Source organism: Gymnoscopelus braueri, assembly GCF_963280865.1.
Source record: "Gymnoscopelus braueri genome assembly, chromosome: 7".
Lineage (NCBI taxonomy): Eukaryota > Metazoa > Chordata > Actinopteri > Myctophiformes > Myctophidae > Gymnoscopelus > Gymnoscopelus braueri.
The window spans coordinates 17,719,744-17,741,893 of NC_137608.1; the positions used below are offsets into that span (position 1 = coordinate 17,719,744).

General features: G+C 40.0%; 1 protein-coding gene across 1 annotated transcript in view; it reads left to right on the forward strand.

The window, feature by feature from the left end:
- cacna1ba (calcium channel, voltage-dependent, N type, alpha 1B subunit, a) overlaps nucleotides 1-22,150 on the forward strand; it is a gene marked incomplete at both ends in the record, with an annotated part of 140,790 nt that overhangs the window by 98,831 nt on the left and 19,809 nt on the right. The window contains 11 exons of the mRNA XM_080433501.1: nucleotides 3,960-4,056; nucleotides 5,211-5,371; nucleotides 8,172-8,309; nucleotides 11,483-11,684; nucleotides 13,720-13,884; nucleotides 14,208-14,318; nucleotides 14,441-14,524; nucleotides 17,121-17,240; nucleotides 18,208-18,273; nucleotides 19,119-19,210; nucleotides 21,852-22,002. Of these exons, the coding sequence (XP_080289627.1) occupies nucleotides 3,960-4,056; nucleotides 5,211-5,371; nucleotides 8,172-8,309; nucleotides 11,483-11,684; nucleotides 13,720-13,884; nucleotides 14,208-14,318; nucleotides 14,441-14,524; nucleotides 17,121-17,240; nucleotides 18,208-18,273; nucleotides 19,119-19,210; nucleotides 21,852-22,002 (1,387 nt within the window). The remainder of the gene's footprint in view (nucleotides 1-3,959; nucleotides 4,057-5,210; nucleotides 5,372-8,171; nucleotides 8,310-11,482; nucleotides 11,685-13,719; nucleotides 13,885-14,207; nucleotides 14,319-14,440; nucleotides 14,525-17,120; nucleotides 17,241-18,207; nucleotides 18,274-19,118; nucleotides 19,211-21,851; nucleotides 22,003-22,150) is intronic.

The window sequence follows — 22,150 nt, forward strand, 5'->3', positions numbered from 1 at the left end:
GGAACCTTTTCAAATGATAGTCCGATAGCTTTCAAATGCAACTCCTTATCTGCAACCAAAATGACAAAAGTAGTAGTGTTGAGGCGGTAGATGATAGATCTTTAAATTTTTAGGGGGTGGTATCTTTGTTCCATTCCAGAAAGATGATGAACAGTTGTGTGATCCCCAGCCTTGTCCACATTATCAATTTAAATGCCCCGGAGTTTTGTCACATCTGTAAAGTGCCAGAACTGTGATCCACTCCCAATGACAGGCTACAGTACATGTCACATTGCCTTTTTACTTTTTTTCCCTTCAACATATTCGTGGGTTCTTTGAAAGCTATCAGAATATCTTGTGGGGTTTTACCCCCGTTTAACTGTGTGAGCGCCTGACATAAAGAGCACCAGGCCCTAATATGCCGCATGCTAGACTAATGTGCATCAGAGCATGAAACTTCCTGCATGTAGCTGTTAGTAGCAAGGGGCCCCGGGGGGCCATAGAGAGAGAGAGAGAGAGAGAGAGAGAGAGGAGAAGACAGGAACCATAATATGATTCATCACGTGGTTGCCATGATGTTTGGGAATACCCCACAATTTTACAGTTGGGTTGTATAAGTATGAAATGATGTCAGGGTGGATGCCACTGGAAGGCAGAAAACAGACAGTTGTTGTGATCAGAAAAAGGTTTACTGATGCTACAGTATGTGGTTCTGTCGCTGTTGTCGGCCAATTGAATCATTCTCTCGCTGACCTCGCTGTTTGTCAATTTATGGCGTTACTGGCCTGCTTAAAAGTTGGCGCATGTGATCATGCAATGACTGATTACTCATTTGGTCGGATAGAGCTGGTACCGTACCGTAGGTAAGCTCTAATAAGCAATAAGTGTATAATGTTGTTATATTTAGTCCCAGAACACATACTGTATGGATAATGACATGCAGATGCTGTAGTGAAAGATAATCATCTCCGGTGATAACTGTTTGACTATTCATTAACGGCCTCTTTTTCATTGGCACTGTTTTCTTTTTATAAGTAATGTAATTTCATAATGTTGCAGTGACCTTGTAGCTATAAGCGAGTCAACCCAAAACTTTATTCTTCTATATTTATCTCAATCAAGAAAAAGAGTAGATCGTAAATAAGTCTTCTTTTGTAGCACTCCACAGCCTGTGAAATCGTTCTATTTTATTCGGTGCACATCTGTCTGTTTGTCGTTATATTGCTCCTTTTTCATAGTTCTCTGAAATGCTGATTCAGCACAAGTATAATATAACACTTTCATATGGGAAGCAGGACATTTTAATTAAATTCTGTTAGGGAAAATAAAAAAAGGTTCCCTCTTTTTATTAAACGTTTTATTCCTTAGTTCCTTCTTCTATCCTGTCTCACCATCCTGGTTGAATGGGGAGCAACCGTCCAATCCATGAATTCATGTTATTTTGATGGTCCACTCAGTGTCAACTCAGTTAGCCAACAGAATGTTTGTTTTACATTTTTGTAACCCAATTTAGCTTTATTTTATTGGCCTTTTATGCTCAGTGGCATCCCAAATTGGAGTTTCAGTTCTGTGGTTTGCATTTTTGGGGGAGAGGTATTTAAAGCTCACAAAAATGGACTGGACTGTCCAGGATGAAAGAATGAACAGATAGGAATTCTTAACCACTTAAACCTTCTAAACTTGCACTGCTTTTTTCAGTCTAGACCAAATCTCTTTGCCAAAAATCTACAAGCTCACAACACACCGTGAGCTTGTTGATCAGCTATTTTTGGCTAACGTTCCACCCAGAATAAGGATATTGAGGTTCAAGTGGTTGGGTTGGCAGTATCTTACTACTACTGGCTTAAGGCTAATTTATACTTTATCAAACGAAAATGTACATTAACTGAAAATCTTCAGCTGCCTTTTTTTTCTCTGTTGAAAGCGCATTGTTTTTGTCGTATGACAGTCATTTGACAAAGATAAGCGTATAGGCTAGAAGCGAAGTGTGTATGAAAACTGCTTTGGTTCCCTCTGAAAAAGAAACATATTGGTTTCTTTTGTACAGCTGATTACAGGTTGTTGAATAGAAACGTTGGTCCTGAATGCACAAAGTTCTGCAAACATGTGTTCTGATCTTGGATCATTGGTCTGGCTGAAGGAGCTTGTTGTAGCATGTTCAGAAAAGAGTCAACTTCAATTTTTTTGCAGTTCTTTCCAGGCTACTTGGGTGGAAGTAGTCTGAACCTTGCAGTCTGAAATGAGAACAGGTTCCCTACAAAGCCCTGGACAGGCTGTACATTTTTGCAAGGAGAAACTATTTGGTGCAGTAAAGAAAAATGTTTAGCTATAGAATATCAGGCCATGAATGCAAACCAAAAATGAGTTATTAGACATGATATGAATTGTCCTGATGTGGTGAACCCCAGCCATCTAGTGTTTCAGTGGTATTTGCTAACACAATTTGACACTCAGGAATGTGTTGACTTTTGGGCTAATAAGCTGTTCAATTAATTTACCATTGTGTGACTGTGTTCGGTATTAATTATGCTCAGGTGCTTTTGCTTTCAAAGCTATACGCTAGCTTCTGTATAAAATAAATATTATGTAAATGTTGCTAACTAAATAATCGACTGAACAGTGGACACAGTTATAGTTTTCGTCACACAATGATAGATTGATGAACAACTAAGAAATAGGACATTTTTATTTTCATTTTTTTATTTTTCAAAGTATTCTTTTCTTTTTTGGTGCTGCTTATTTTCCAAAAAGTCGATGTATATTCCTTCCAAAGGCAACTTGGTCTCAGGAGATCTGCAGTCCCATTCAAAGCTCTGTACTTTATGTTCAGGAGCCCTCGAAGTACAACCACACCACCTTTCCTTCATCCTGTTCTCATTTGCATGGAGAAAAAGTGTCGAAATGTAGCTCCTGTAGAAAACAAACAAACTTGCTGTGGAATAAATATAATTTGCATGCATTTACCACTTAAACCCTTCTGTACAGTATATACTTCGTCGACCCCAGGGGTCTGTACTTGGTACCCTCCTTTTTCCCTCCACACCAAAATCTCTTTGCTTTAATTAGATGATCTACAAGTGGGTTTAAGTGGTCAATATGTCGATTTCTGTCCGACTAGCTCATGTAATCCAGGATTACATGAATTGCTTAGATGAATGGTTTGGAGAGGCATGTCACTACTGTAATTGTGAGTCGACTAATTCATCTGTAATGTAAATAAGTGTGTAGTGCTTGGTAACGTCAATGTTCAACATAATGTCCTACATACGCTTTGTAACCTATTACTGTACATTACACTCATCAAGGCTGGTTTACAAACATTGTTTAATCATTATTTAAAAAGAAACCGCTCTTTTGCTTTCAAGTAATACTATAATAGTTCTCCTTTGGTTTACACTCCTAGGTAGAATTCTAGCTTGCTCATGGCTATTAGGTCTATAACACGTTTTTTTTTAGGTATATACCATTTATTTTTAGAATGTTTTGTGTTAACGGTAATTGAATTGCCAGCTTTGGCTATGCTACTGTGCTTTGATGCGCTAGCATCTAACAAAAGTGTAGATCTACAAAATTCCTGCCTTTTCTTTGTCTTCAATTTGGCTAAATCGGTTAAGTAGGACAAGCTGTGAATTGGCACATTTTGTTATGTATATCAACTGTTTAACCCATTAAAACCCGGGACAGCATCCTGTGTCATTTTAGAGATTGTATACTTTGACTATTCAAAAATAGCAGATATACAAGCTCACAGCGCGTCACCGAGTGCCGCGCTATGAGCTTGTAGATCTGCTATTTTTGAAAAATCTTGATTTTTTTTTCTTTTTTCTTTTTTTCAAAAAACTGTTAGGATTTAGAAAACATTTTTAAGAATCGCCTCAGGTCTTAATGGGTTAAATAAGGCTTTTCATTTGACACGATCTCAGTTCCATCATAATCATGATCATAATTCCATGGTGTAATGGTGTTTTTGCGTTGCACAGGGGGAGCAAAGGGAAGGACATCAGCACCATCAAGTCTCTGAGGGTCCTGCGTGTGCTGCGGCCGCTGAAGACCATCAAACGTCTGCCCAAGCTCAAGGTTCTGTCTGGCTCCTCAACCACACTGCATGACATTACATTACATTACAGTCATTTAGCAGACGCTTTTTATCACGCTTTTATTGGCCTCTTGGCCTAGCCTGGCATGGCCAGACTAATATGACTGCGAAGATATTAGTCTGGAATCTCTGTATGGAACCTGCATCTCCAAGGGGGCGGATTAAAAGCAATGCCGGTGAAAAACCCGCCTCATATTTGCATACTGGGCCCTGATTGGTCCCTCGCTACTTCAGAGAGGACGATAATCGTTATTATCGTTTATCGTGATAAAGAAAAAACGCTCACAATAATGGTATCGCAGAGATTACATTTTTTCCTGAAATTGTCCTCCATCATTCACTAGGATGAATTAGCTTTTGTTGAGCTGCAAATTCAGTTCCACTTAAACCCTCTATACTCGATAAAACAGACCTGTAAAGAGTGCATTTGGTACGGTCTTATTTCACCCTGCACAAAAATAGCAGATCAACAAGCTCGCAACACGTTGTGAGCTTGTAGATCGGCTATTTTTGACGGACGTTCCCCCCAGAATATGGATGCTGGGGGTTCAAGTGGTTAACAAAAGTGGCGTTTTAAGCATATTTTGATTCCAAGGACCCCCAGGTTGATAGGTATTAGTCCATTGGACCCCCATTTGATACTATTTTTTTAAATCTCTGGGACCCCAATCTACACTGTAAAATCTTCAGCGTTCATTTAATTCAAGAGTGTACAAATGGAACCAAATGGATGGGTCCATTTGGTTCCATTCCTCTGCCTCTGCTTTTGATATCCGCCCCTTCTGGTCATTATATTATCCCTGCTCCTGGTCAGACTGAATTAAATACACACATTTCCTTTTGGGAATTGTAGATATTGTCTGATATGTTTGATATTTAAGTTTGATAATATATCACAATTTAACAATTTAGAAAATTGGCAAAGGTTTTCATTTTTGCTTTAAAAAAAATAAAAAAGTGAATATGTGAATACCGTATGTTTGATGCATCTATGCACAACATGTGTGACCGTTTATGCCTGTGTGTGTGTGTGTGTGTGTGTGTGTGTGTGTGTGTGTGCGTGTGCGTGTGCGTGTGTGTGCGCATGTGCGTGTGGCGTGTGTGTGTGTGTGTGTGTGTGTGTGTGTGTATCCAGGCGGTGTTTGACTGCGTGGTCAACTCCCTGAAGAACGTGCTCAACATCCTCATCGTCTACCTGCTCTTCATGTTCATATTCGCCGTCATTGCCGTGCAGCTCTTCAAGGGCAAGTTCTTCTACTGCACCGACGAGTCCAAGGGCCTGGAGAAAGACTGCAGGTTGGTGCTTTAATACTGCTTACACAACATTCTTGTGACCAGAGATAAGGATGGTTGAGCCGCCTGCCAAAAAGAATATGGGGTCGTGGTTTAAAGAAGTTTGAGAACCACTGCTCTATAGGATCTTGACCTAGACCTGGCTAGACCAAGTACATTTTCTAAGTGGCTCCCCTATTAGCGTCCTGTGTCTCAATAAAACATAAAATCACAGAGGCCTGGCTAGACCAATGGAATTCATGGAATGTATGTGCAAAAAAACATATTTAAAATATTTATGTGATGCGCATATTAACCTTAGGAAGTATTAAGTGTTTTTTTATTTTCACATGCATTCCATAAATTCCATAGGGCTAGACCACACACGGGCAAATGACATCATCAACGTACTACGGGCATTGCCCCTATTCAGTGAAAGATGAACTATTTCTAAAATATATAAAATATTTAAGGTGTTTTTAATTTTACATTTTGTATAGAGGGCAATTATAATGTATTAAGGCATATTTGGCTTATTATACAGGGATCCTTTTAAGAAAAAATAAATCACTAGTTTGTTCTCCTTTAACAAACTTCTAGAAATATATGCATTCTTACAGAAAAGAATCACATGATTCCGTGGTGATTATCTGTCACTGCGCACAGCTATAAAAAATAAATAAAACAACTTTACATCATAAAAACATGGGGGGACTAAAACAACAATTACAGTGTCCTACCTAGTAGCTACAGTAGCCCATTTAGACCTGAGGCCGATTCAAAAAGCGCCTTCTAAATCCTTTTCTGAAAAACTTTACAGAATTGTCAAATTATTTCTCAGCCTCTGTAGCAGATGGAAACATGAAATGACACAGATGCTTTCCCAGATTGAAAGCTATAAAGATGTATAGGTTACAACAGGTATCAATGGGCCAGAAGTCCAGAAGCTGCTTTGATTCTTATCGCTTTTGATTATTACAGAGCCTCATCAGAATTCCCAAAGCAATAATTCATAGACAGACAGACAGACAGACAGAACTTCATTGATCCCTATGGGAACATTCAGGTATTTTAGCAGCACAGCACAGCAGTATAAGCATCAGCTCAGTGGCCTTGTGATTAGAGTGTCTGCCCTGAGATAGGGAGGTCAGCCTTCAATCCTCAGCCGAGTCTTACCAAAGTCTATAAAAATGCTACCCAATGCCTCCCTGCTTGGCACTCAGCATCAAGGGTTGGATTGGGGGTAAGTCTCTGTCTGTATATCTGATGGACACAGCAGTCTTGTGCACCAGTTTGTCAACTGTTGCTGTTAAAATACGCTAGTCTGTTATATATATACTGTAGGTTAATAATTGCTTCTCTGCTGACGCTATCCAAAGAGTTTCTAAATAGATGCAGACGGTCAAACTGTTTAAATACCATAGTCTGTTATAGGTTAATATGAATAATTGCTTCTCTGCTGGCTTTATTATAGTATATAATAATGCACCATTGAATGGCCATGCTGTTGGGTAATTATTAGAAGTGTAACGATATAGTAACTGCATCGAAAAATCGTTTTGAATTTTCAACGATCTACTATATCGATATGCAAACAGCAAAATATCGTATCGTTTGACTTTGTATCGTATCGAATCGTTCTGCAATGCAAATAATCGTATCGAATCGTTTTGCAATGCAAATAATCAATTTGATCAATACTAAGTACTTTTAAGAAGAAAAAAGAGAAAGAGGGGTTTATATCCAGTATCCAGGTATTTATTTTTCACACAGAATTTTTGGGTAAATAAATAGTTACTATATCGATTTTAAATCATTGAATCGAATCGTATCGTTCTAAATTAACCTGTCCTGTATCGTTCATGTATCGTATCGACTAAATCAATGAATCGAAACGTATCGTATCGTCCTAAATTAACCTGTATCGTTCATGTATCGTATCGACAACCAAGTATCGTGATACGTATCGAATCGTTGTTAAAACGTATCGTTACACCCCTAGTAATTATGCATTATTTTATAAACTTAATAGTATAATAAATCCAGCAGAGAAGCAATTACTCATATTAACCTATAACAGACTATCGTATTTTAACAGCAACAGTTTGGCCGTGTCCATCTATTTATAAACTTGAGGAAACATTGTGGAAAACAGCCAGCCAATGGAGAAGGTCGGGGGCCGCGGTTTCGATTCCAGCGGCTCTCCAAGGGCGGCGTTTGCCCAAAGCTTAACTTAAACCACTTAAACCCCAGCATCCGTATTGCGGGAAAGCTATCGCTGAAAATTGCAGATCGACAAGCTCACAACGCGTCGCGCTGCGACGCGTTGTGAGCTTATCGATCGGCTATTTTCAGTGAAAGCTTTCCCCACAATAATAGAAAAGTTAAAAGACACTAGCATATATGCTCAACCATATGGGGTTTAGGTGGTTAAACATGCCAATATTTTGATGCTCGTACCTGTATGAGTGAAAGACAATTATCATACTGTGGACTTTGCTTCTGGGGGGTCCCTGGAACAAAATATTTTCAGATGGGGGTCCGCGGCCAAATACATATAATTTTGGAGGTCCTTGCCATGAAAGAGTTTGAGAACCACTGATATAGCAACATACGTTTTTTTCAGAAAACTGTTAGGATTTAGAGGACATTTGTAGATGCGTTCCCGGATTGAATGGGTAAAAGTCAAATCTAGCTATCTGCACTTGGACATAAGTATAATCCGTATGTGGGTACTGTACTGTATATGGCTAATATACACGTATGTGCAGTCAATGGACAGTGACTGTATCCTATTCCTCCTCTGCTCTCCTCCTTCCTCCAGGGGGCAGTTCCTGGACTACGACAAGGACGAGGTGGCCGCCATGCCCCGCGAGTGGAAGAAATACGAGTTCCACTACGACAACGTTCTGTGGGCCTTCCTCACCCTCTTCACCGTCTCCACTGGGGAGGGCTGGCCAACGTAAGGACACAACTCATGGATAAATAATTATAATAATAATAATAATACATCTTCACCGTCTCCACTGGGGGAGGGCTGGCCAGGGACTCAGGGGTTAAAGTTCTGCACTCGCCACGATTGATCTAAGTTCAGTCAGACAACTCTTGGATTGAATAAATATATTTATTGAGCATAACTATATTGAGCATACATATTTAAGCATATTGGGCGAAGGCTCTGTCTCATTTCATTCATTCCCTGTAAGCATGAATTATAATAAATGATTTGCCAACTCGATTTTATAGGGAATGGAATGAAATAGCCCGCCTAAGGCAGTGGTTTTCAACCCTTTTCATATCAAGGTCCATTATTTGATGAGATTTTGCCTCTCAGAACCAACACTTAGAATATTTTGTTGTCGTCGGATAAGATTTTGGCTACAGTTCCATGCTGTATTGATGTGGTACCAATAGGAGAGACAACAGACAAACGTTGATCAAAATAGCAATTCTTGAATTAAGTAATGCAGATGTTTAACAATAATTTAACTCTTGAGAGTGTAAAAAGAGCTGTGTGAGCAGGGAGGTTTAAATAGCCCGCCCCAATCAGATGGCGTGAGCATGTGACATGTGGGAAGTTTTGGCCAAACAAAAATGGTTCACTGATGAGATTTTATTTTGCTTCATCAGCAATCTTTTGCAGTCACTGTGGGACAAATAGCAGCATCTTTTCTCAAAACTATTTAAATAGTATACACTTCAGATTTAAAATGCGTTTAAAGGTAGCAGCTCTGTTTTCTCTGTTTGCTCTGTTGCATTCCATGCAAACTGCTGCATCTGAACATCTCTCACCAATACAGAGGATCATTATACGGTTCATTCGACAGCATACTGGATTATAACCTGCGTCACCAGAGTGTAGGATGTTTTACTCGCAGTGGATGCAACAGTAGTGTCATTAAAGTAACGTTGACATGGTACAGTTCCCCGAAAGCAGATTAGATCCTTCATTTTGTTCATGTTTAATCTTTAATTTAATATAGATGTGAAACAACTCCCAGTAGCAAGGTCAAAACTAATTTAACCCTATTTTATGCTTTCGCAGATTTTCGCACAGCGAGAAATAGTCGATCTTGTCAATGTGAGCTTGTATATCTGCTATTTTCACTATTCAAAAAACAAAAAGGCTTTTGAATTTTGTTGTTGAAGATGTTCCCCTATAATTTCAAAATAGGGACGACAGGTTGAATGGGTGAAATATTCAGTAGAGCCAAAATGTTATTATAACCACAAACTGCTGAGGCAACAAGTTTTCCCTCAGTGTCATTGCTACAGTATGAGGCCTGGCAACCAGAAATCTTGTATCTTCATATTTCCATAATGTCTTTTTTTCGTAAAATGAATGCCCTATTTCATAATACAAGAGTGTTGCACGAAAATGTGTTGGTTCTGAGCCCAGAGACGACAGGCGTCATACAGCATATCGTCTGGGTGAGATGCAGGGTAAACCTAAGAGCCGCTGCCTCCTAGACTTCGAGAAAAGCCCTGGGGCTGCCAGTACGTTGTGGCAGTCCCACTGTAATCGGCTATGATTTATCATATCGTCGCTGTCGGAATAACCTTGTACTGTATGTCCAAATGGTTTACTTATCAGAAGAAGAAAAAGACTTTTCATGTGTAATGGTTAAATATTTGTAAAACCCACAGCACAGACACAAGTAACCACATTCACTTTTACTTCTTTAAAAAAATAGCAGATCTACAAGCTCACAGCGCATTGCGATGCAACGCGTGGTGAGCTTGTGGATCGGCTATTTGGTTTAATTGAATAGCCTACAAAACAGAAATACTGCCATTTCTATTGTGTGTGCACTGTGCAGACACAAGCCTGTGCTGATGGATACATGTAGTTGTATAGGGATTCTTCAACCTGTGACCTCTCAGTTATTGTATGGTCTCTTTAACCACACTGGGACACCTGCTGCTCTTAACAGGCGATGTTAATGCGATGTTAAGGCGATGCAATGTTGCAGTTCAATCCATTAAGTCCATTATTAGATAATGTGCCGATGCCATATAAACATTATCGTTTAAGGATTTGTTGAGTCAGGGCTGAAAGGCTATTAAATACTGATCACATCTCATAACCTGGAGGTTTAAGTGGTCCACTCTGTACAGTAAGGTCTATATTAGTGCTGTTAATGAAAAGGCCGCTTTATATTTGCAACACTCACGCTGAATGTTAACGTCTTAACTTTTAACTGACGTAACTTTTAATTACCTATCTTTTTACGGGCAAAGAATGTGTGAGGCTGTATTCTTAAAGATACAGTCTGAATCTTGTAGATTGAGTGGAAAGACCTTTTTTGTGCTTTTCCTAAACATCACAAGATCATAAGCATAAGCTTGTTATTGCCATTGCATTTTTTCCGATTTTTCGACATTTAAGAGTGGATAGGAATTGTGATCAAGTAGCCTAGTGGTTTGGAACCAACCTGAAACTGAAAGGTTACAGTTGTGATTCCCACATCAAAGATGAGTTCAGTCAAAGTGTCCCTAAGAATGACACTTGAATACCTTCCTGCTTACTAAAGTCATTTACTGCACTTACTCACTTAACCAAATAAACCCTCTTCTTCCTGATGTTTTCACTCTACACTAAATATCTTTGCCAAAAGTAGCCGACCTACAAGCTCACAAAGTGTTGCAACGAGACACATCGTGAGCGTGTAGATTGGTTCTTTACAGTGTTGATTTCGTCGACTAAAACTATGACGAAAAATGTTCGTCACTGACGAAAACTATTTGTGTGTTGCGCTCTGAAAATAGCATATATATAAGCTGATATATAAGCTTGGCTATTTTCAGCATGCAACCAAGTGTAAAATCTGCCATTACGATGCCATCAAGGCCCGCCAAAATACATTTTAGTCGACTAAATCAACTGTAGATTTAGCCGACTAAAATGTTATGATATTTAGTCGACAAAAACTAAAACATTTCAGATGACTAAAATATGACTAACACTTGCTTTGCTGTCAAAATCAACACTGATTCTTTATGCCAAATGTTCGCCCCCAGAATCGGAACACTAGGGTTCAAGGTTACTGTAAGTCACTCTGGCTAAGAGTAACAAATGATTGATGTATTTCACCCCTCCTCACCTTTGATGTGCTGCTGTGTGTCTGTGTCCAGAGTCCTTAAGCACTCGGTGGACGCTACCTTCGAGGACCAGGGTCCCAGCCCGGGGTACCGAATCGAGATCTCCATCTTCTACGTGGTCTACTTTGTGGTCTTTCCTTTTTTCTTTGTCAACATCTTCGTGGCCCTCATCATCATCACCTTCCAGGAGCAGGGAGACAAGGCCATGTCTGAGTGCAGCTTGGAGAAGAACGAGGTACAATAGATCACAGCCAGGCTGTTATTATCTGCAGTGGTGGAAGAAGTACTCACATTATTTTACTTGAGTCAAAGTATCAATACCGCAATGTAGAAATACTCTGTTAAGTAAAAGTCTGGTATTCAGAATTTACTTTAGTAAAAGTACAAAAGTATTGGCATCAGATATGTACTAGTAAAAGTTCTCATTATGCAGAATGTTCCATTTCAAGTTTTCAAAATGTATACAAATCTTTTGAAAGATGGCAGATCTAGAAACTCGCGTTGTGAGCTTGTAGATCGGCTATTTTCAAATAGCCGAAATATATATAGGGCTTAAGTGGTTAATGTATGTTCAGTAGTAACATTTTAAATCTAAAAAGTAACTATAAGTAAAGTTTCAGACCCGTAAGGGTCCATTTGATCCCTAGCTATCATCTACCATTTAACTGAGGACGCCCTGGAACCCCCTCAAGGACACCTGGGGGTCCCTGTCACTTTGAGAACCAATTAACTAAGTTGATAGGAATGACGAATGATGTGACACCTTTCATAATAAATTGAATTAACACCGCCACATTGGACGAGACGCTGTCTAATGTGGGTCATTAAATCTTTGGGATAGTCTTACAGTTTGACCATAGCTAAAAGGGTGTAGGACCCCTACGGTCCATTCTGCTCCGGGGCTGTCCTGAGGTGCCAGCAGCATGGCTCTCGGCGCCAGCAGTGGTGGAAAAAGTACTATTTTTTTTTACTGTTGTAAAAGTATCAATACTGCAGTGTAGAAATACTCTGTTACAAGTAAAAGTCCGGAATTCTAAATTTACCTAAGTAAAAGTACAAAAGTATTGGCATGAAAATGTACTTAAAGTACCAAAAGTAGAAAGTACTCATTATGCAATATGTCCCAGTTTTCAAATGTATAAAATGTATAAAAATCTTTTGAAAATAGCAGATCTACAAGTTCTACAAGCTGTGTAGCATTGTGTAGATTGGCATCGTGTAGATCGGTTATTTTCAAATGGCCGAAATGTATATAGGGCTGAAGTGGTTAATGTATGTTTTGTAATAATAATCAAAATCTACAAAGTAACTAGTAACTAAAGTTTTCAAATAATTGTAGTGGAGTAAAAGTACAATATTTGCCTCTGAGACGTAGTGGAGTAGAAGCAAAAGTACAGACAATTGGAAATACTCCAGTAAAGTAAAAATACGAAGTCAAAATTGTACTTACGTACAGTACTTGAGTAAATGTGCTTAGTTACTTTTCACCACTGGGCGCCAGGCTCTGTGGACAGAAAAATAAAGCCAGTGAACCGTTCCTGCCCGATATCTCCACCAGGACCCATTAGACGGCCCAGAGTGGTCCGTTCAACCACACACATAAATCTCTGCGCTCGTATGTTTAAGGAGCTGCCTCTGACAGCTGGAGCCGGGAGAAACAAACTGGGGGGGAGGGAATTCATTTGTTTCTCCTCCTGCCATTTGTTCATTCACCTGTGGTTTTATCCATCACCCAGTGGTGGACCTTACGTTTACTGGAGTACTGTACTTATAAATAAATATTTTGAGTATCTGTACTTTACTTTTTTTTTATACTTGACTTCCACTCCACTACATTTCAAAGACAAATATTGTACTTTTTCGACTCCATTACATTTGTAGGAAGGGACTCCGGCCCCCAAACTTACAAAATATATTCAAATATTGTACTTTTTACTCCACTACAATTATTATAAAACTTTAGTTACTAGTAACTGTACTTTGTGGATTTGGATTATTATTACAAAACATACATTAACCACTTCAGCCCTATTCAAATTTGAAATTGTGATTAAAAAACGTTTATTCATTGAGAGGAATGATGGTGTTGACAAATAGCCTGCTGATGATGATTATGTTGTTTTACGGTTGGGTGAGTATGATTGATAGATAGTCTCTCCCAATGGATAGAGGTAATTGCAACGATGTCCGAACTAAACAGATGCCGGTGTGCCGTTGCTTCAAATAACTAATAACTAATTCCCTTCTGTTTTATACCTGTGTTGTTGCAGAGGGCCTGTATCGACTTTGCTATCAACGCCAAGCCACTGACGCGCTACATGCCAGAGAACACCCAGTCGTTCCAGTACAGGATGTGGAAGTTTGTGGTCTCGGGTCCGTTTGAGTACTCTATCATGATCATGATTGCAGTCAACACAGTTGTGCTCATGATGAAGGTAAAAAAAAAGCACTTGATATATAATGTTCTGTCATTGGTTCCATCTACATGTTGGGTGTGTTCACATACAGTATGTTTATTTTTAACTGGATTTGGACTTTTGAGTAGAAAATAAAACTGTCCATACAATGAACAACAGCAGTAATCATTCATCGTCTGGGGCATCTGGGTAGCATAGAGGAAAACACTCACCCACTACCGGGTGCTCCAACTGGAAGCTCTTAAGGGGATTGTGTCCTAGTCCTGCTGGGACATGGCAATGACTGCAGTATGTTGGGTGAAAATGTTAAAGATAAGGGCGTGTTCTCTGTTACCCCTCAGTTCCACGGAGCTCCTGATTTCTACGAGGCCCTGCTGAGGAATCTCAACATCGTGTTCACTGCCCTCTTCTCTCTGGAATGCATCCTCAAGATCATCGCCTTTGGCCCTCTAGTGGGTCAAGTTTTAACTGTTTATTTCAGACTTACAATTCAGTAACTTCGATTCATGTTAATGTACTGAGAAATCGACTTCACTGATATACTGTAAACATTAATCATTTCCCCCTCCCCCAGAATTATCTGAAAGATGCTTGGAACGTTTTTGACTTTGTAACCGTGCTGGGGAGCATCACTGACATCCTGGTCACTGAAATCAAAGTAAGTCCCCACCGTGTACTTAGCATTCACCTTTTATCGCATGCTACAATTTCACCTACAGTATGATAATTAATTATTAATGACAGAGAACCTGACACGCAGGCAGGCAGGCAGGCAGGCAGGCAGGCACGCACACACGCACACACACACACACACACACACACACACACACACACACACACACACACACACACACACACACACACACACACACACACACACACACACACACACACACACACACACAGATAAACATAGCCCAGACTGCTGATACAACAAAAGCCTCTACACAAAGCTTTGTGCAGACATGCTAACTAGCCATATCAGCAAAGCAGTCTTGGCTGTGGGCCAGTGAGCCTGATAATTCAGACGAGTAGAAAAAGGGATGGGGGGAGGGGGGGGGGGGGGGTGGTTGTGTTGATGGTATCGATCTATCCCTGAGGCCTGATACAGGATCTGAGGATAGATGCTTTCTTTGAATGCAGCTTAGAGATTCATCTAGGGACATCTTAAGGTGGCAGTTTATTGGAACACACTCCTGGGTTGTGTTCAGCACCACTATAGTACCTAGCTATGGTTACATCTGAAGTATTAAAGGATCCCTGGCTAATAAGCCAAATATGCCTTAATGCATTATAATTGCCCTCTATAAGTTACATGTCAAATTAAAAACACCTTAAATATTGTATTTATTTTAGAAATGGTTAATCTTTTACTAAAGGGGGACAACTCCCATCACAAGTTGATGATGTCATTTGTCCATGTGTGGTCGAGCCCTATGGAATGTTATTAGCATGTCCTAATAAAAAACAACTTAATACTTCCTTTTAATATGATTAATATGAACATCAAAACAATATTTTTCAAATATACATTCCATAGGGCTGGACCACACATGGACAAATGACATCATCAACCTGCGACGGGTGTTGTCCCGCTTCTGTAAAAGATTAACTATTTCTAAAATAAATAAAATATTTAAGGTGTTCTCCATTTTTTATTTTAGTTATAGATGGCAATTATAATCCATCTATTAGTATTAAGGCACATTTGGCTTATTAGCCAGGGATCCTTTTAACCGCTTAAGCCCTATTATACTTCCTTGTTCGACAATTAGCGAAAATAGCCGATCTACACGCTCACCACACATCAGGATGTGATGCATTGTGAGCTTGTAGATCTGCTGTTTTTGCAATTTTTTAAGAGGAAAAAAAAAGTTAAAGCATTTTTGTGAAAACATCATGACATCATGAAAATAATTGTGAAAGATGAAGCAACGTTTCCCAATAGTAATCCATTCTTCAAATATATATTTATGTATTTCTTGTGAAGTCTTTTTCTTGTCTTCTCTGACATTCTTCCATCAGGTGTTCTATTTATCGTTGCTGTCGGGCAGAAACCTCTTATCTCCATATTCTAACTTTTTGTGTTTTTTCGTAAAATTAACGCCCTACTTGATCATACTACAGAGTCACACAAAAGCATCAAAAGTAGCAGATCTGCAAGCTGGAAACACTGCGCGAATTTTAATCCTGAAAAGTAACAGTTTTTGACATACAGTATGAGGTTTCCACCCGACAGAGACGTTATTCTGTTCAACTGATAGGAATGCATTTCCTTTTTCTTGTTCTTTTTTCTTCTTTTTTTTCCTCTCTTTGACATTTGGATGGAAACATTGTTACTGTCTTTTTAGCCAGTCAAGTGTTTGTTACAGGTGACCTAACTGCTTTAAGTGTGTTTTACTGTTCCTCACCGTGTCTTCTTCCTCCTCTCTGTCTTACACTTTATTCTGATTCTTTCTGTCTTTGTCTCTTTGTCTGTCTGTCCATCTATCGTTTGTCTGTCTGTCTGTCTGTCTGTCTGTCTGTCTGTCTGTCTGTCTGTCTGTCTGTCTGTCTGTCTGTCTGTCTGTCTGTCTGTCTGTCTGTCTGTCTGTCTGTCTGTCTGTCTGTCTGTCTGTCTGTCTGTCTGTCTGTCTGTCTGTCTGTCTGTCTGTCTGTCTGTCTGTTGTCCCATTGTCCTCACTAATGTTACCGTCACCTGCTCCAAAATGTCACTTTTAGACTACGGTGAGTGACTTCACCTGCTGTCATGGATCATTTAATCATTTAATTTACAGAAGTATTGATTGTACTGGACTTGTTTTTGGTAGAAACACCACATCAACACCACGAGAACTAGCATGCTTCAGTGAACCTGTGTCGTAGGATGTGACTACCTTTACTTTTCCTTTCTTTTCGTTCCGTTTCGTTTGTTCTGGTGTGTAAGACTTGCAGCTTTGTTGATACTTTGGTTTTTCTTTGTTTTGCTCTTTTGTTTCCTTTTTTCTATTGTGACAATTAATTTAAATAGCAATAAGGTGGGCATAATAAGCTTCAGCTTATCGTGTTGCCTTTATTGTTCTGCATGTTCAACTGTCATGTTAAATCATGAACTAACTAACTCAGATTTGCTGAAAAAAGCTGAAGATTGTGACAATAAGAATAATTCTTCCAATGATATTGTGACATGAAATGGGATTTAGTTTCCTGAGCTTGGTGAATTAGTTGTTGTTATAGTTGCTGGTTGATTGACTGGTGTTCTTTGTGGCGTTCAGGCGGACCGTCTGTTGAACCTGAGCTTCCTGAGGCTGTTCAGAGCCGCTCGCCTCATCAAGCTGCTGAGGCAGGGCTACACCATCCGCATCCTCCTCTGGACCTTTGTCCAGTCCTTCAAGGTGACCCATTCACTCACTCACACACACACGCACGCACGCACGCACGCACGCACGCACGCACACGCACACACACACACACACACACACACACACACACACACACACACACACACACACACACACACACACGCACGCATTCCATACATTCCACAAGGCTGGAACACATCATCAACTTGCGACGGGCGTTGTCCCCCTTGAGTAAAAGATGAACTGTTTTCAAAATAAATAAAATATTTAAGGTGTTTTCAATTTTTTATTTTAGTTATAGAGGACAATTATAATGTATTAAGTCATATAAGGCTTATTAGCCAGGGATCCTTTTAAACTAGTTCTACACAGTGGTAACAGCAAAAGGTCCTCTGAAGACTGCCGATTAGAATAATGTGTCTGGTGACAAACAAATATAAGCTACTATAAAGTAATAAAGCATACAGTACATAATTCAACCTGCTACCTGTAACCTGTTCAAATAACTTCCAGATCACTGAACATTAGTGATACCAATGGATGTATAGAGCTATCCATTCTACTTTTATGTATGATTTAGAGGATGAGTTAGTTGTTAAACGATTTATTTACTCATTTATTGTAGAGATGTAATTATCATGCAGAGCTACTCTATGTATAAAACAGGTTTTGCGTTGCTGTTGGTTGTTTTGTAGTGGTTATGTTAAGTATTGAGTCTTATTGAGAGTGTGAATGTTAGTAAAAATGCTAATGGGGCCTCTAAGATGATTAGCTACTGTTACAATACAGTAGCTAATGGGGATGTAAATAAGTAAACAGCTACACACACACACACACACACACACACACACACACACACACACACACACACACACACACACACACACACACACACACACACACACGGCTGCACAACCACACAACACCTGGAGTCGCTGCGACTAGATATGAATAATAAAACGTGTTTTGGTTCCCGTTTTGGTTTGTTTTTCTCCTTCAGGCTCTACCCTATGTCTGCCTGCTGATTGCTATGCTGTTCTTCATTTATGCCATCATTGGGATGCAGGTGGGTGGTGCCTCTCAACTTTCATGTCACCATACGGTGGCACCATATTTACTGGGAACCTAAAAAGTTATAGATGCTGTGCTGTAACTGTGAAGAGTCTTATTCCAAATGGAACTATCCAGCACTTTGCCAAAGTAAAGCAAAGCAAAGCCGTTCTTTGTGTTTCAGCAGCACCATTTTTTTGTTGGTTTTGGTGTTACACAACCAACTCTTTTACATATTGGATCCTCCTAGACCATTTTACACCTGCAATGTTTAAAGGTGTTGTGATATTGTTTGTTAAAATAATTGTTTAATAGCTCTATATTCCCATAACAATCATTGCTATAGTGTTTGTTCAATAACACGTGTCTCTCCGTCTCTCCAGCTCTTTAGTAAACAGAAAATAAATATTCATGTCAGGTGAGGGAACTCATACAGGTTACAGGATAAAGTGAAATTTGAAGTGATGAAACAAATATGAGCTGTGACTAAATTTGAACACAAGCTGATAAATTGTCTTTGTGGGGTTCTCTCATCTGATTGGATAAAACTGGTATCCCGACCTGAAGATGTATTTTCTTTTTACTGAAGAGCTGTAGAGATGGAGAGACCCCTGTTACTGAACAAACACTCTAAAGCAATGATTACTATAGGACTACTACGAAAATATGAATATAGAGCTTTTACTTTTTAACAAAAAAACGTTTTGTTTTAACCAAAGACTATCACTTACAGTGCCTTTAATGATAAACTTATAATTATACAAAATCTATTATTATGTAACATTTTGGACTGAAACTCTTTTATCAGACAATAAATATCCCCTTTCCTCTATCTCTTCCCTTCATGTTATCGTCCCTCAGGTGTTCGGAAACATTGAACTTAACGAGGACACAGAGATCAATCACCACAACAACTTCCGCACATTCTTTCAGGCCCTCATGCTGCTGTTCAGGTACGCGCTAGTTTACTATGGTTTACCATTCACCTACAGTAGATACTACTATTTTTGGTGCTCGATACTGGCACTCAACTAAGTGTAAATCAGGCATAACTCAAACCATAACCCATAAACCTAACCTCTAAATGCTTAATCCTGACCCTATAACTCCAACCTGTTCTCGCTTGGATCAGCGGGTCGTATTGCACTTCTCATGTGAATACTTGTGAGGCCATATTAACTAGTTTTGCTGGGGACCCCCTGGTACCCCCCAAGAACCCCTGGGGGTCTCCGGACCCCACTTTGAGAAACAATGTTGTACGTCACCTAGAAAGAAGAGATGCCAGATGTGCCAGTGTCAGATTGCCCGGTGCCTCCCTGCCTACCTGTCCGCTCGTCTCTCGCTGAAAATGAATTACTAGGAGCGTCTGTCGCTACCCGTCTGAAAAGACCACAACTCTCCAAATCTTATTAAACCATAAAAACAACCGAGATGTCATAACAAACGGAACGGTCTAGACTAGAGACTCCTCACAATGTCTGTTTCTCAAATTCTACTACACTTGAGGGGGGCATTTGGCCCTCGCAAGTACAGTATTACAAGTACATACACGCGCGCACAAACACACACACACACACACACACACACACACACACACACACACACACACACACACACACACACACACACACACACACACACACACACACACACACACACACACACACACTTGAAATATTTATTTATGTCCACATAAACAGAAGTACAAGAATGCCTTGTACAAAGGACACAAACACTGCCGGTGCAGTCAGATAATGGGCAAACAGCCAGTTACAACGTGCATATAAGGCAGAACATTTTTACATACAATAATGTTGGCATACTTGTCAAGCACAGCAGACGACAATCATGGGTAAAGGAAACAAACGCCTCCTCAAAATTGAGCGGCTTCCTATAATAGCTGATATTGAGCAGTACCTTGCTAATTGTTTAGCCCTCCTTTTGGAGAGCCCGGCCGGCCTGTATAAACAAATAAATGTATCGCCATGGAGTATTAATGTTCTACCGTATGTTGATGAATTTAATCACACAAACAGAAATTAATGTGAATTAATCACACAAAATGTGTTGAAATCTTGAAATTACATTTGAAATCAGGTTCTACTGCTCTGTGCGCCAACAGCCATCCACCCTCAGGTTAACTCCATCCAAATTAAGAGGTGTCTGTAATCGATGAATTAATATTAACGTAGATATTGACAACTAGATCAGAGACCTGCGGTTCTAATATTTATCAAGTCGATGACAAAGTAACATCTATTACACAGATGATTAGAATCAATCGTGTGAACAATTGCGAAACGCAACACTTCAGTTTACTTCATAACTTAGAGATGTTGGGTATTTAAACAATTTATAATTCTGGCATTTAGCAGGCCCTCATCCAGACTGTAAGGTTACAATAAGTGCGATGAACATTAAACATGTGGACAGCGTCCTATCAGTTTGAAGGGCAGGTTGCTATAGTGATTCAGTCCATCATTTAAAAAGGGCAGCTGCTGTGTCCTCATTTGCTCTGGATCTATGGCAGTGATTCTCAAAGTGGGGTCCGGGGACCCCCAGGGGGTCCCATGGGGAGATTCCATGGGGTCCCCCAGCAAAATGATGTACAGTTTAGCCACTTACAGTACGTACTCAAAAATAGCGAAGATAGCTGATCTACAGCAGCTCACAACGCGTCGAGATGCGCGCACAAAATAGGGATGCCAGGTTGAAAGTGGTTAATTAGTTAGACAGTTGTAGTTTCTGTAATTAATCAAATCTAACAGCTATGATCCTCTCAGTCTTATGAGGGGTCCTTGGCACCAAATTTTTTCAAAGGGGGGTCTGCGGCTTAATTATGCATCCATTTTGGGGTGAAATTTGACATGAAAATGGTTGAGAAGCACTGCTCTATGGAAAAGTAATTTTCCTGGACCACTGATATCCAGCTGTGATTCTGTTTCATATTTTATGATCCCGCTGAATTATGTAGTTAGCAGTAAGGAGTGCAGAAAATGACACGCACACGCACACGCACACACACACACACACACACACACACACACACACACACACACACACACACACACACACACACACACACACACACACACACACACACACACACACACACACACACACACACACACACACACACACACACACATGCCAGTCAGCCAGTCAGTCAGTGAAGCACGCAGCCCTCTGGAGACCAGGATGTTGATTTGTAACAGGAAGAAAGAACAAGGTATTATAACGGTGAACATCTCCCCATCCTCCACTGTTCTGCTACACTGTATTGTATTCTTCTTAACCCATTAAGACCTGAGGCCGATTCTACAAATGCCTTCTAAATCAAACTTTTTCACGCCAAAGACCCCCAAAATGATATGTATTTGGCCGCAGGCCCCCTCATCCGAAAAGGTTTTGTGCATGTTCAAAAAGTATCACTTATAGCACACTACCTTTAATGTAATCATGTCTGTCTGTCTGTCTGTCTGTCTGTCTGTCTGTCTGTCTGTCTGTCTGTCTGTCTGTCTGTCTGTCTGTCTGTCTGTCTGTCCGTTTATCTCTGTCCATTTCCTCTCATCTAACTGTCTGTTGGTGGGTCAGGAGCGCCACGGGCGAGGCGTGGCACGAGATCATGCTGTCGTGTTTGAGTCGCAGGGCGTGCGACGAGCGCTCAGGAACCCACGGGAAGGAGTGTGGCAGCGACTTTGCCTACTTCTACTTTGTCTCCTTCATCTTCCTCTGCTCCTTCCTGGTCAGTGCCAAGTGCAGTTTGATACAGCTCTACTCACCTACCGTAGCCTATTAGTATCATTATGTTTATTAACCAACACTATTTCATACTTTAAGAAATAGCTAGAATCTGCAAACTCACAAGTTCACAATTTCTGTAATTTTCTAAT